General features: G+C 42.5%; 2 protein-coding genes across 2 annotated transcripts; both read left to right on the top strand.

Moving 5' to 3' along the window:
- The first annotated feature begins 1,691 nt into the window (after positions 1-1,691).
- Positions 1,692-2,645, top strand: LOC114686453 (olfactory receptor 2T27-like). The gene has a single exon (XM_028861129.1). The coding sequence runs from the start codon at positions 1,692-1,694 to the stop codon at positions 2,643-2,645; it is 954 nt and encodes a 317-aa protein (XP_028716962.1).
- Positions 2,646-11,581: 8,936 nt separating this feature from the next.
- LOC114686452 (olfactory receptor 2T2-like) lies at positions 11,582-12,520 on the top strand. The gene has a single exon (XM_028861128.1). The coding sequence runs from the start codon at positions 11,585-11,587 to the stop codon at positions 12,518-12,520; it is 936 nt and encodes a 311-aa protein (XP_028716961.1). The 5' UTR covers positions 11,582-11,584.
- Positions 12,521-13,154: the final 634 nt, after the last annotated feature.

Genomic DNA, 13,154 nt, shown 5'->3' with positions numbered 1-13,154 from the left:
CATGACAGACATGGGAAATCAGCTCGGTGGGGGACAGAATATGAGATATGTGTTGTGTAGATAAGAATTGGGGAGGAAAGCAAATGTCACATGTGCTCACAGTGCCACGCTCCTGCAAATATCTGACCTTACGAACAATTTAAATGAGTTTATCCCAGACCCGTAATCTATTTTAAGAATTTTTTGTGACATCTATAGATGACGAACAATATTAGGAAAATGTACGAAGTCCTATAACCACTGCCTCTTGGGTTGTTAATGTAGAAATGAATCATTTTTAATTTATGGATCCTAGTAAGTAAAACAGGACAAACAGCTAACCTATTCGGACAGACGACTAGAATTTCCTGAGCTGCCAAAGGGTTTCCAGGGAAGCTCACTCAAGAGATGCTCTGGAGTGAAGGCCGGTGGGAAAGAGCACTTAAGAAAAGAACATGGGGGCTGGAGAGGTAGCTCGGCAGTTTAGAACACTGGCTGCTCTTACAGAGGACTGGTCATTCACATGGAAGCTCACAACCATCTGTAGCTCCAGTGCCAGGGGAATCTGACGCCCTCTTCTGGCCTCCTTGGTACTGCAACAGACTCACATTCAGGCAAAACACCCATATACATAAAGTAATTTTAAAGAGAAAGAAATGTGTAAGACTCAAGAATTCCAAGAGACTGGTATTCATAAAAAAAACATCAAAGAGGGACAGTCAGGGCTACACAGAGAAACCCTGTCCCCCAAAAATCAATAATAATAATAATAATAATAATAATAATAATAACAATCAATCATAAAAGATGAGAGGAAGGGATAATTGTGTTAGAGGTTATCATCAAAGAGACTAATTATTAATTTGTTTTAGTCAGAATAACTGTAGGCTATGATCTTGCTAAGGCCTAGGTAAAATACTTCAATGGGGTGAAGTTTTAATATGTCTCTGTTCCTAGACAAAAGGAGAAATATCTTGGTCACTGGAGTGGTTTCTTGGAGATACAGCCTCAGACAAAGCCAAGACCGGAAGCAGAAGAGAAGTGAAGCAAGCGTCTGAGGAGAGGGCAGAGAAAGGACAGCACACCCTGAAAGGGACAGGCGGGAAAGGAATAAAGAGCTGGTGTCCTTGTGTTGTGGGGGTGGCTACCGCTTTCATTGAATTGGACCTGAAAACTGATCTGCACAGGGTAACGGGCATCATTTGAGTGGCATGTTCCCACGGCTCAGACCAAACACAGAAGAAGTACTGAGCCACATTCTATTTCTGTTTTTAACTGTGTAGTCCATAAAAGACTGTTGTGTGTGGCCGGAAACTCAAGATGTAGGTTTGGGATAGGAAATAGCTGACTGTATCTATTGCCTGATGTTTAGTTTTGGTTCAGCTAACAGCTGCCTACTGTTAATCTTGAACCTCTCCGATAATTACAGGCTGTTCTGTTCGTGGCTTATTTTTAACTGGCCATAGTGACCTGAAAGTTGGGATTTTCCATTATCGCTTCTGATGCCCATCTCCTTCCCTGTTCCATATTCCTCTGTCTCACCCCAACACCTCTCCTGAGGAACTCTCCCTTTCAGAGTCCCAGCCCCAGGTGGTAGAGCTGAGGCATTAACCAAGAGACTAAAATTATTTCAGCCAAGTGCTTTCTCTGTGATACTTTTTATTTTACCACTGTAGATTTTCAGTTGATAAAAGAAATTCTGAATGAAAAATATGGACCCGAAGAATAAAACTACAGCTGATTTCATCCTGCTGGGGCTCTTCCCCAACTGCAGGTACCCGAACCTCCTCATCGTCCTCATCCTCTTCATCTACACCCTGGCCTCTGCTGGGAATTCCATCCTGATATTACTCATCTGGCTGGACCCCCGCCTTCACACCCCCATGTACTTCTTGCTCAGTCAGCTGTCTATCATTGACCTGGCTTACATCTCTAGCACAGTGCCCAAGGCGGCTACCAACTACTTCACCGGGAGGCAGAGCATCTCCTTCTTTGCCTGTGCTGCTCAGATGTTTTCCTTCCTCACCCTTGGTCTTGCTGAGTGCATCTTATTGACACTAATGGCCTATGACCGCTATGTGGCTGTCTGTAACCCTCTGCGATACACCATTCTCATGAGTCCCAAGGTTTGTCTGAAGATGGCCGCCTCCACCTGGATCGGAGCAGTTGCTGCAGCCCTCGTTCATACTATCTACCCCATGAATTTTCCTATCTGTGGCTCCAGGAAGATCAATCATTACTTCTGTGAGATGCCCGCCATTCTGAGAATGTCTTGTGTGGACACGTCAGTCTATGAGATGGTGAAGTTTGTGTCAACCATTATCTTTCTCCTGGCCCCATTCACTCTGATCCTGACCTCCTATACCCTCATATTCCTCACCGTCCTCAGGATGAACTCTCCCAAGGGGAAGAATAAGGCCCTGGCCACCTGCTCCTCCCACCTGACTGTCGTGAGTCTCTATTTTGGTCAGGCCATCTTCATCTACATGACGCCCACTTCTTCCCACACACCTGACCAAGACCAGGTAGGAGCTGTGCTGGGCACCATCGTGACCCCCATGCTCAATCCTCTTATCTACAGCCTGAGAAACAAAGAAGTGATAGGAGCCCTACAGAAGTGCACCAGCAGATGCTGTAACTATGACAATGCCAGGTCCCTCTGGTGAAATGTCCTATCCTTCATCTGAAAAGTCAATTTAAGTCAACTTAAATCCCAATTGGAAATAGAATGTTGTGAGAAAGGAACGTATAAGACTCATAGAAATTGGAATTTATTGGAATGTTGTTGTTCTTAGTTCCATAGTGGTGGCTTCAGTTGAGCAAAACCTTAAAAAGTATTACTTATTTGTAAAATTACATGGATTTTGACAATAACATCTGTGCAAAGATAAAGCGTTCCTTAATTCGTTGAGTTACAAGTCAAGAACCTATTTGTTATTCTAGCATTCCCATTTTGAATTACATTGCTAATTTAAATATCATCCTGTCAATGTTTCCTTTTCATTTTTTAACTCTCACTTAATCCCTTGAGATGATTTGTGCAATTAAATTCTTCTTTGTTCTAACTGAATGCATTACTGATTACATTTAGCAGGAACAGGTGTGAACCATCTTTTCTTCCTACATTTTAACCCTTTTCATGAGTTATTAGGATAGCTCCATTTATATATTTATATATATTTATGTATATATAGATATCAAAATAATGAGTGAGCTCATTTCCAATTACTGATGATATTCAGTGTGCTTTCTGAAGAAGGTAGATGGTGGAATTTTCATGCAATCATGTTGTCTCTAAGTGAAACAAGCAATAATAAAGTCCAATATTATGGAACAGAGGCTGAGCATTACAGGCCTCCATCTTCCTTACTGTCAATGCACAATCACACACTCTTAAAAACAAATGTGGCAAAATAAAAGGTAGACAGCATATAACCACAAATACAAAAATAGAGAAAATCAATTTGGGAAACTGTAACAATTTGTTGGGCTTGAAAAATTATAGCAAAATTTAAATGTGATCAGTGACCCTCCTTAAGCATCCCCTCACTCTTCCTTTCCACTTAGACCATTCCTGGACGTGTGTCGTGGTTGAGGTTGTCACAAAATTATATGTTGACAAGCCTTCGCCTTCTAGAGAATGATCACGAGATGACACGGAACTTACCATGTGGGAATTTTAATTTCAATGCTTTTGAGATAAAGGACTTTAAAGTTATGAAGTTAAAACTACAAATTAGGAAATTTTCACTTTAGAAGCCCAGGTACTCACACTGTTTTATAGTCAAGTCTTACCAAACATCAGAGTAACTTCTCATCTCCACACTTGGTTATAGGATTTATAAGGACTTTTAAAAGCAGCTAAATAACTCATCATTTCAGATACTATAGGCTCTGTGAAAACACATGATTTTCTTTCATAGAACCACACTTTGATGAAATTCTCTGTTTTCTATATATTTTCCATTTCCTCAGATAAATTAATCCTTGATACCTTTAAGTTCTTCTCAGATTTTTTCCCAGCTCCACCAGGGTATTCCTGGAAAAATAATGGCATGTATTTAACATGTAAAATGTAGTGTTGAGATAAATGTGCTTTGTGTGATGATTCCAGCAACGACATGTGTAACATCCAGCCATCATCTCCCCCAATGCCTTTGGTGGTTCAAATACTTAAAAATATACTCTCTTGAAAAGTTTTGTGTGTGACTATTAGCCTCCTAGTCTAGTATATCTTACTAGCATTACACAATCTATTTTTCCTTTCCTCCTAATCCCACTTGATGTCCACGTGTAGTAATCTGTTACCGAATACTGGGTGTTACACATAGAGACTGATAGTGCATCCAAACAGCTTCATTTGCTTTCAAGAGAGATTCATCCTTTATTAATGAATATACTCTTCGAATGGCAAACTATCACACAAGTCTAGATGATAATCTACCAGCCAGCAGCTGTTACAGGCATTGGTATATACCATCCAACCAGTGTGTAAGTAATTATTGTAAATTTATTTATAGTCACTAAAAAAAAAACAGAAAAAAATCCAACATGCTTTTTAACCATTGTACATTGAGACAAACTAATCTGTGGTAAATAAATGGAAGAAAATTAATTAGCAGCAAGAAAGTCTTTAATGTCTTTTGTTGAGTGAAAGAATCAAGCCTCAAAAGGCTGAGTGTTGTATGGCCCCATGAACAGGACTTCTAGGAAAAGAACTTCTGGGTACAGAAGATCAGTCATTTCTGAGAGCTTGTGAGGGTAGTGGGAGAAGAGAGTGTTTGCCCACACAGGGGGCAAAGGGCCTCTTGACGATGATAAACACAGGTGTTGTGTTAGCCACTTTCTAGAAGGTCTGCAAATCTTTCCCAAATAATTCCCACAACAGTGCAGGTGTTCAGAGATTGTTCAGAGTTCCACACGGACACAGAAATAAACAGCTGACTTGCACACATTTCTCACACACTCTGGTCTCTGGTGGGAGGTATCCACTTACCTCCTCAGTGTTGGTCACATCTTACAATGGTTTCAACATTTTGTAGCAATTTTGTCTTCTTTCTCAACAAAGAAAGTTTGCAGACCTGCTCTGTCTAAGAAAGCAATATCTGAAAAGCCAAAGGAGGGAAAACAAGGCTTTGCAAGGTCAGTCAGGCAATAAACCGTTGGCCAAAGTAATCACAAGGGAAAAAGAATGCGGTGGAATGAGAGAAAAATGGCCACTCCCATACACACAAACACATTCATCCCATATACTGAAATTGGAGGTCAGCTCATTACAATAGATGCCACTATTCAAAGGGGTGAAAATAGGAGAAGCAGGCATGGTGGCACATACCTGTAATCCCAAAATTTGGGAGGTGGAGGCAGGAAGAACAGGAATCTCAGGTCATTCTTCTCTATACAGCAAGTTCAAAGTCCCCCGGGGCTACATGAGCCTCTGTCTCAAAAATAATAAGACCCAAAAATAATAAGACCACAGGCATGGTAAGCAGTAGTAAAACTGTGCACAGCATTTTAAAATATGTTTTATTTAGAAGACTGTCGTTGGAAGGATGCTTCATTATATTCAAATATTGCAAAAGAAGGGAGCATGTCAGGGCATCTGAGGAAGAACTGTCAAGAAATAGAAGCCATGGGCAGAGAATGCCAGCAGCAAACATTCGTGGTTTCTGCAGGATGGGGTGGGTTTTGAATTGGATTATCCAAGCATCTTCAAGGATACAGTGGCTGCCTTTAATTTCCACTGTGTGAACAAGCACGGCAGCCAGACTGAGCCTAGGGTGAACAGGGCAGCTGGACAGCCACTTGCATGAGACAGCCCAGTAAAGATGGTGAATGGGAGGATGATTGCTGGACAGGTGGGTTGCAAATGACACATGAGATTACCAGAGAAGCTGTTTACTAACCTTCACCTGTTACCTCACGGTAGGAGTCAACAGAGCGCAGATGCCAACATACAGGAATATAGACAGTCATGAGTTACAAGTACTAAAATACTGCAGTCTAAGGGGCAGATTTCCCCCAGATTGTTAGATAAGGTGTGGGACACTCTGGAAATAATCCTCCATATCTCTATGCTCTGTGCGCTAAACTCTGGGGGTCACACACTCTAGTTCTTCTAACCTTTCCCAAACACTTCCTTTACATATAAGTGACCTCCTCGGTCTGTCTCTTGCCCACTTGTGCTGTTCTGCAGAGGTCTCACTTCATTTGGTATTGTCTGTGATACAAGCTGGGCATGCTTCCACCATAAAAATTCTCCTTAAACTTCTGCCAGCTATCTATGAGTCTTATATAGTTAAATCCATTAGCTTAACTCTCCAGTTAGCTCAATCCTCTTTATCTTTGACCTCCTGCAAAGATACTGTGCAAAATTCCCTTGAGTCTTTGAACTCCATCCGCAAAGAAGATATTCAAAGAAAGCCCTGGTGTCTTGAGAGGTCTCCTGACTTACACAGACATTTCTATACCTTAGCATGTATTTCTTCCTAATTTGCAAGGTCTACTGAGACCATGCACCACTCAGACCTTGAATCATGAGTGCTGTCCATGTCTCACTGACACACCCAGGAATGCAATGGGGAAAACATACAGTGAAATAAATCTTAGATTCACTCTACACCACAGATGGCACACCAGGACACATTTTCAAGAGAAGACTGTTCACTGAAATGGTCCTCACATGAAAGCATAAGTGTTGTTCTCCCAACACAGGCACAAATCTCAACATAGAATCAAGGGCAAACTTTGCCCATGCTTCTTCCAAAAGTTAATAATTCCAAAGTAACTGATTCCAGCATTGCTTAAGTAGGTGAAATAGCAAAGGATTCAAATGAATGCTAAAGTCCTAGACCTAGAAGACACTAAGTACTCTATCAAAGATCACTTAGAAATAAAAATATAAATCATCAAAGAAGCGGAATATAAAACCAGCATGGATTACTTGAGAAAGAGATGAGGAAAACAATTCTATTCTCAAGAACATTACTGAATCATAAACTCATCCAACAAAGTAGAGGACCTCACTACAGGGAGCCAAAAAAGAACACTGAAGAAAGAAACCATAGAGAATGTTAAAAGATGGAAAGACCATCTATGCTCATTGATGGAATTGGTGGGATTAACACTGTGAAAATGGTCATGTTTTCAAAAAGCATCCCATAGGGTCAATGCAATCCCAATAAAAATCCAAAGACACTATCACAGAAAAAAATCCTAAAATGTATATGGAAACACAAAAAAAGGTCCGGTATAGCCAAAGAAATTCTGAACAGAAAGAGCAATGCTAGAAGCATTACAATAGTCTATTTAAGGTTGTATCGTCACAGAGCCATGGTAACAACAACAGCTTGACAGTAACACAAATGCAGACACTTAGACCACTTAAATAAAATAAACCCATCCAACTCCAACATCTGGTTCTTTACAAAGGTACCAAAAACACACACTGATGCAAAGACAACCTCAACAAAGGCTCTTGGAAAACTGGATATTCAGACCCAGAAGAATGACACTAGATCCCTATCTCTCACCATGAACAAAACTCAGCTCTAAGTGTATAGAAGACCTGAGTGTGAGACCAGGAACCCTTAAAACACTACAGAAAAACAGCGAAACACCACAAGATGTGATGTGGACAATGACCTCCTCCAATAGCCAAGAAAACAATAGCTACAGTTGACGGATGAGATTGTACCAAAATAAAAAGCTGCTGCAGACACAAAGAAACAACAGAGTACAAAGACAGCCCAGATTGCAAAATGGAAGAGAATATCCACGAGCATTCATCATTGTATATACCCAGAATATACAAATAACTCAAAAATGAAATATAAAAGAACAAATGATCTAATGTACAAACAAGCTTAGGGGATACTTTTTTAAAGTAAACAGGGGGTTATTTAAGGGTCCAGTCTATCGTGGCAGAGCAGTGAAGGCAGCAGGCATTTGGAGCAATGGGTCGTATCACATCCACAATCAGGAAGCAGAGAGAGATGAATGCAGTGGTAGGCATTTCAGGAGAGAAAGGACAAATGGCCAGTGCATACATAAATCAGTGTTCAACCCCTTTGGCCAGCAGAGTGAGGATCTTACAAAATAGATGCAGCCTGCACCCTCTCAGGAGAGGGGGAGAACTAGTGCTGTGTATAAATAAATAAAACAGTCTTAAGCGAACTTACCAAAAGATGGGAAGAATCGGTAGCCAAGACAGTGCCCCTTCCTTGAAGAAGATGAGAATATAAGAAACCATGATAGTACCATGGTGGTTATCATAAATGCAACTGCCCTTCTCGGAGACCACCAGCTCACAGGTGCGAGAGTCTGTGTGAGAGATCTTCACAATCCCTAGCACATCTCAGTAGAACTGGTAGATTTCTTTGGGCTGCTGATTGGCAGGCTTGGGGTATAGAATGTAGGAGTGGTAGAAACTAGTGTCCCCCAGCCCAGAACTCGAAGGCTGCTGGTAAATGTTGAGAGCCAGGCCAATCCAAGGCTTTCTCAGAGGCCCTGGTGAAAGCATGAAGGGAACTTAGCTCTTGCCTGAGGCAGACTTGGCAAGGAGCAGGGAGGCTTGTGGGAAGAACAAGGAGTTTGGTGGAAGCAAGAGATGGCAAGAGAGGATAATAGGGGAGAATATAATCAAAGTGTATTTTACAAAATATATGAGACTGTGAAAGAACAAATTTCAAAGAGTCATAGAATTCAAATGTGAGACATTCAGAAGTAACCATTAGTTAACTTCTGTATTTGATTGTACCTATGTTTAACTGAGAGGATATCCCTCCAGTGGACACTTCCAGGGTGCATTCCTGACCTCTCTTACCTCGGATGCCCCACTAAGACCTAAGCATCACTCTCTAAAGTCCCTCCCAGTAGACCAGTTATTCTGCAATCCTGAAGAAATTCAGGCAGCTATCAGAGAACAGAACTAATTGATATCTGGAGACAAGATTCCCAGAGGACAAAGGCAATGTGGGCTCCCAGAAGTGCTTGTGTAGTGGAGACATAAGCACCCTCTCAAGCTGTAGTCATTTGTGCCCTGTAGTAATTAATGAGGGTGACTAGCTTCAGTGTACTGGGGGCTGCGTGTGACCAGGCTGCCTGGATCAAATCCAGGCACTGTACTTGTACTAGTCTTGGATGAGCATGATGGTTCAGGTTTATGAGCTACAACCAAACAACCTCGGCATGCTATGAGAATGATCGGTGAAGCACTTACCACAGGACTCCCTCCTGCTCAGAGTGGCAAGCCATGATCGTCTTTCTATATGACATTTCTTCCCTTCCAGAAATGTGTTTGAATTTCATAATTATTTGTATTATCTTCCTATAACCTTAATTTTTATCTAGTTGCTCTTCAAGTCTAACCAGACTAAAGAACAAAGCTAGACAGAACTCATCCTGCAGCATCCAAGCGTGTTAAGCCAGCCATCAAGAGAAGACAACAGACCCTGACTGTGTGTTGGCACTGACTTAGGACCTGATCACCCCAGTGTTGAGACCACAAGTGGTGATGATCTGAAAAGGTAGAATAATGTTTCCTTGGGTGACCGCCACTTTTAACCAGTAGTATCACAATAGATGTTTACTTGGGTAAATGCTTAAAATAACATCTGTGGGACTCCCAGACTGGTCTCAACAGGTTCATTCCCCTCCCCCTGTACACTTTCCTTCCTCCTATCTTTTCCTTTCTTGGCACTGGATGGTTTTATGTACCAGGCATTATGTGATGGCACTGAGATCCAGACCAATCAAGCCAGGCTTCTCCCAAGCAGACAGACACATCAACAACCAGAAATGCCTGTTACCTGGGTAGGGGCATGCCAAACAAAGTCCTTGTTGATGAAGAGGTCAAGCCTCATTCAGTCACGAGGCTGCCTTGTCACCTCAAAGCCTGTCATTACATGCAAGTCCCTCTTTCAGATCAAAACTAATTCTTCATGGCCTTAAAAACATCCCATGTCGAGTAAATTCTGGTCTTTGAGGGGGACAATGATATGTATGTAGTTCAGTTGTAACAAATGCTTCTCTCTGGCTGGGGGAAGGGGACTGTGTGTGAGAGAGCATTTCAGGGTATGTGAAAATCTCCAAATCCCCTTCCCCATTTGCATCTAATATGCTTTGAAGACAAAAGTATTGCCTCATCTGATCTCTAGAGAGAGAAGATTGTCTCATCCAGCAGAGCCAGAGTAAGGGTCTGCTGGGAAAGCATTACCAAGGGGGCTGGGGGCACACTACAGCTGATGCAGTCAGGGAGATGGCCTGGGACACTGAACAGAGTACAGAAGGACCCCCAAAGGCCAGCCTAGCCTCCTGAGTCTCTCATCTCATTGTCCCCAATTTTAGACAGGAGTCAAAAGTTGAGCATTGAATTTCATTTCAGGTTAGTTCCAGGACATCCCATAGTTGAACTCAGGGTGTAGAGAACAAGCTCACATCCAGCCAGATCGTGCTGTATCCAGGTGAGTAGGTGGGTACCTGCATCACGTGGGTGACATTACCCAGAGCCATCAGCCACATGTGTTATGTATCCAACTGGATATTATAAAACATGCCTCCATTGATCACATTGAAACTAAGAAAGAAAGTGATTCAGTCAGAAACAAATTAATAAGATTATTCGCAGAGGCTGAGGCAGATGGTGAGTTCAGGATTTCTGTATGTGATACTGGAGATTGAACCCAGGGCCTTCAACATGCAAGGCAAGTGCTGTAATACACTCCAGCTCCTGAGACATCTTGGTAAACAGTCCAATTACATTTTGATGTGCTGGTCAGACCAGCATGTCAACGTATTGGTATGTAAGTGGATCATTGAGCTACCAGAGTGCAAGATTCAAACAGAACCTGGTACTAGAAAATTTGTTCCATTTTCTATGATTGCATTTGACTAAGCATATCAGAAAAAGTGAGTGTGGAGCAAGAACTACTTAGTGATTGAAGTAAACAAAGAAAGTATCTCAGAAATGCAAAGGCTGTTGCAGAACAAAAAAATTCACACATTGCAGATGAGCAGAAATTACAATCATCCTCTCAGTTTAAATGTATTAGAATTCCTCAACAGGCGTTTTTCACCAAAGAATCCAACTATTTCTTTAAGTGTGTGTGTGTGTGTGTGTGTGTGTGTGTGTGTGTGTGTGTGTGTGTGTTATGCCTATGGCTATGTGTACATGCTTACAGATGACTCAAGAGGCCAGACAGGACATTAGATCCCCTGGATCTGGAGTTCTAAGCAGTTGTGAGCTAGCAGCTAGATGTTGAACTGAGGTCCTTTGGAAGAGCAGCAAGCACTCTTAACCTCTGGGCCATCTCTTCTGCTCGCAGTCAATCCTTTTTGACACCTCCTGGTCTGCCCATGCTTGCACCATCTCGCATCAGCGTTAATGTCACATACAACATATTTAAGTAGCCCTGTCCTCAGTCTTAAGACCTCACCTTTCATCCCCAAATATATTTTCACAAGAGTGAGTTTTATTCTAATAAAAGGTCTGGTCAACTTTGTTTTTCTTTGATTTGATAATGATATTCAAAGGATGCGATTCTGGTATTACATCCTTTCTAATGTTTTCTCTGCACTGCCCAGCTCATCGTTGAGAGTCCAGAACATGAACAGAGGGAATGGGACCTCGGCAGACTTCATTCTCCTGGGGCTTTTCCCAGAGCTGCGCTATCTGGGCATCCTCATCACTTCCATTCTCCTGATCTATTTCATCGCGTTCACTGGGAATGCTGTCCTGGTCCTCTTGATCTGGGCGGACTCCCGTCTCCACACCCCAATGTACATACTGCTCAGCCACCTCTCTCTTATTGACTTGGCCTTGATTTCCACTACTGTCCCAAAGATGGTCATCAACTTTTTCTCCAGGAAGAAAAGTATCTCCAAAGTTGCCTGTGGGACCCAGATTTTCTTTTTCTTTGCCCTTGGGGGTAGTGAGTGTCTCCTTTTGACCCTCATGGCTTATGACCGCTATGTGGCTGTCTGTAATCCCTTGAGATATTCAATTATCATGAACTCTAGAGTCTGTCTGTGGATGGCCCTAGTGTCCTGGGGTGGAGGAGCCCTGAATTCGCTCATCAACACCATCTACACCATGCACTTTCCATTCTGTGGCTCCAGGGAAATTCATCACTTCTTCTGTGAGATGCCTGCCGTCCTGAAGCTCTCTTGTGAGGACACTTCCTTGTATGAAACAGTGGTGTCGGTCATCTGCATCGTGTTTGTTCTTCTCCCCTTGGGACTCATCATGTCCTCCTACCTGCTCATCTTCCTCACTGTTCTCCGAATGAATTCTCCAGAGGGCAGGAGGAAAGCACTGGCCACATGCTCCTCTCACCTGGCGGTAGTGAGCCTCTACTACGGGCCAGCCATGATCATCTACATGACCCCCCACTCTTTCCACACTTCGGAACAAGACGAAATACTCTCCATGATTAATACCATCTTCACCCCCATGCTCAACCCTCTCATCTACAGCCTGAGGAACAAGGAGGTGCTTGCTGCTCTGAGAAAAGTAATGAGTCGACGGTTTATTTTAAAGTAGAACCAGGGATGGTGGTGCACCCATTAATCCCAGCACTTTGGAGCAAAGGCAGGTGGGTCTCTGCAAGTTCCAGGGCACTCTGGTCTACATGGTGAGCCCCAAGCCAACCAGGGCTACATAATATAATTCCTAACTGCATTCTCAATACTTATCCTTATGCCCACAGATAGGTGTAGCTCTCGTCCCCCATCAAAGAAGCTTCTCTGTGGTAAATGGAGACCATTACAGAAAGCCACAGCTGGTCAAAAGGCAGAGAATTGGTGGCAGGGTGCCTCGCCCGACTATCATCTACAACACAGGTCCCACACCTAAGGGTTAGGGAATGTTGCTCTGGGTTTTTAAGAATGATCTCACCTCATTCATATTCTCTACAACACTATCAATGGTCAATTCATTAATAAATGTTTAATGAGAATATGCTCTGTAACCGATATTGCCACATTCTCAGGGAGATCATAGGAACAACCTCTTATTTTTATGTAATGGAAAAGTAATGTGGGAATGCTTCTGGGGATGAAAAATGGTGCATTATGGGAAATGAATGATGCAGATGGAAGCTGGGAGCAGACAGCATTTGGGTGCAATACTATGTTGCTCTTCCAGGAGGACTGGATCCTTCTGAAGTCGTCAGAGT

This window comes from Peromyscus leucopus, chromosome 8b (assembly GCF_004664715.2).
Source record: "Peromyscus leucopus breed LL Stock chromosome 8b, UCI_PerLeu_2.1, whole genome shotgun sequence".
Taxonomy (NCBI): Eukaryota; Metazoa; Chordata; class Mammalia; order Rodentia; family Cricetidae; genus Peromyscus; species Peromyscus leucopus.
Note: the sequence above shows the minus strand (reverse complement) of the source record. Positions and strands in the feature narration are given on the sequence as shown.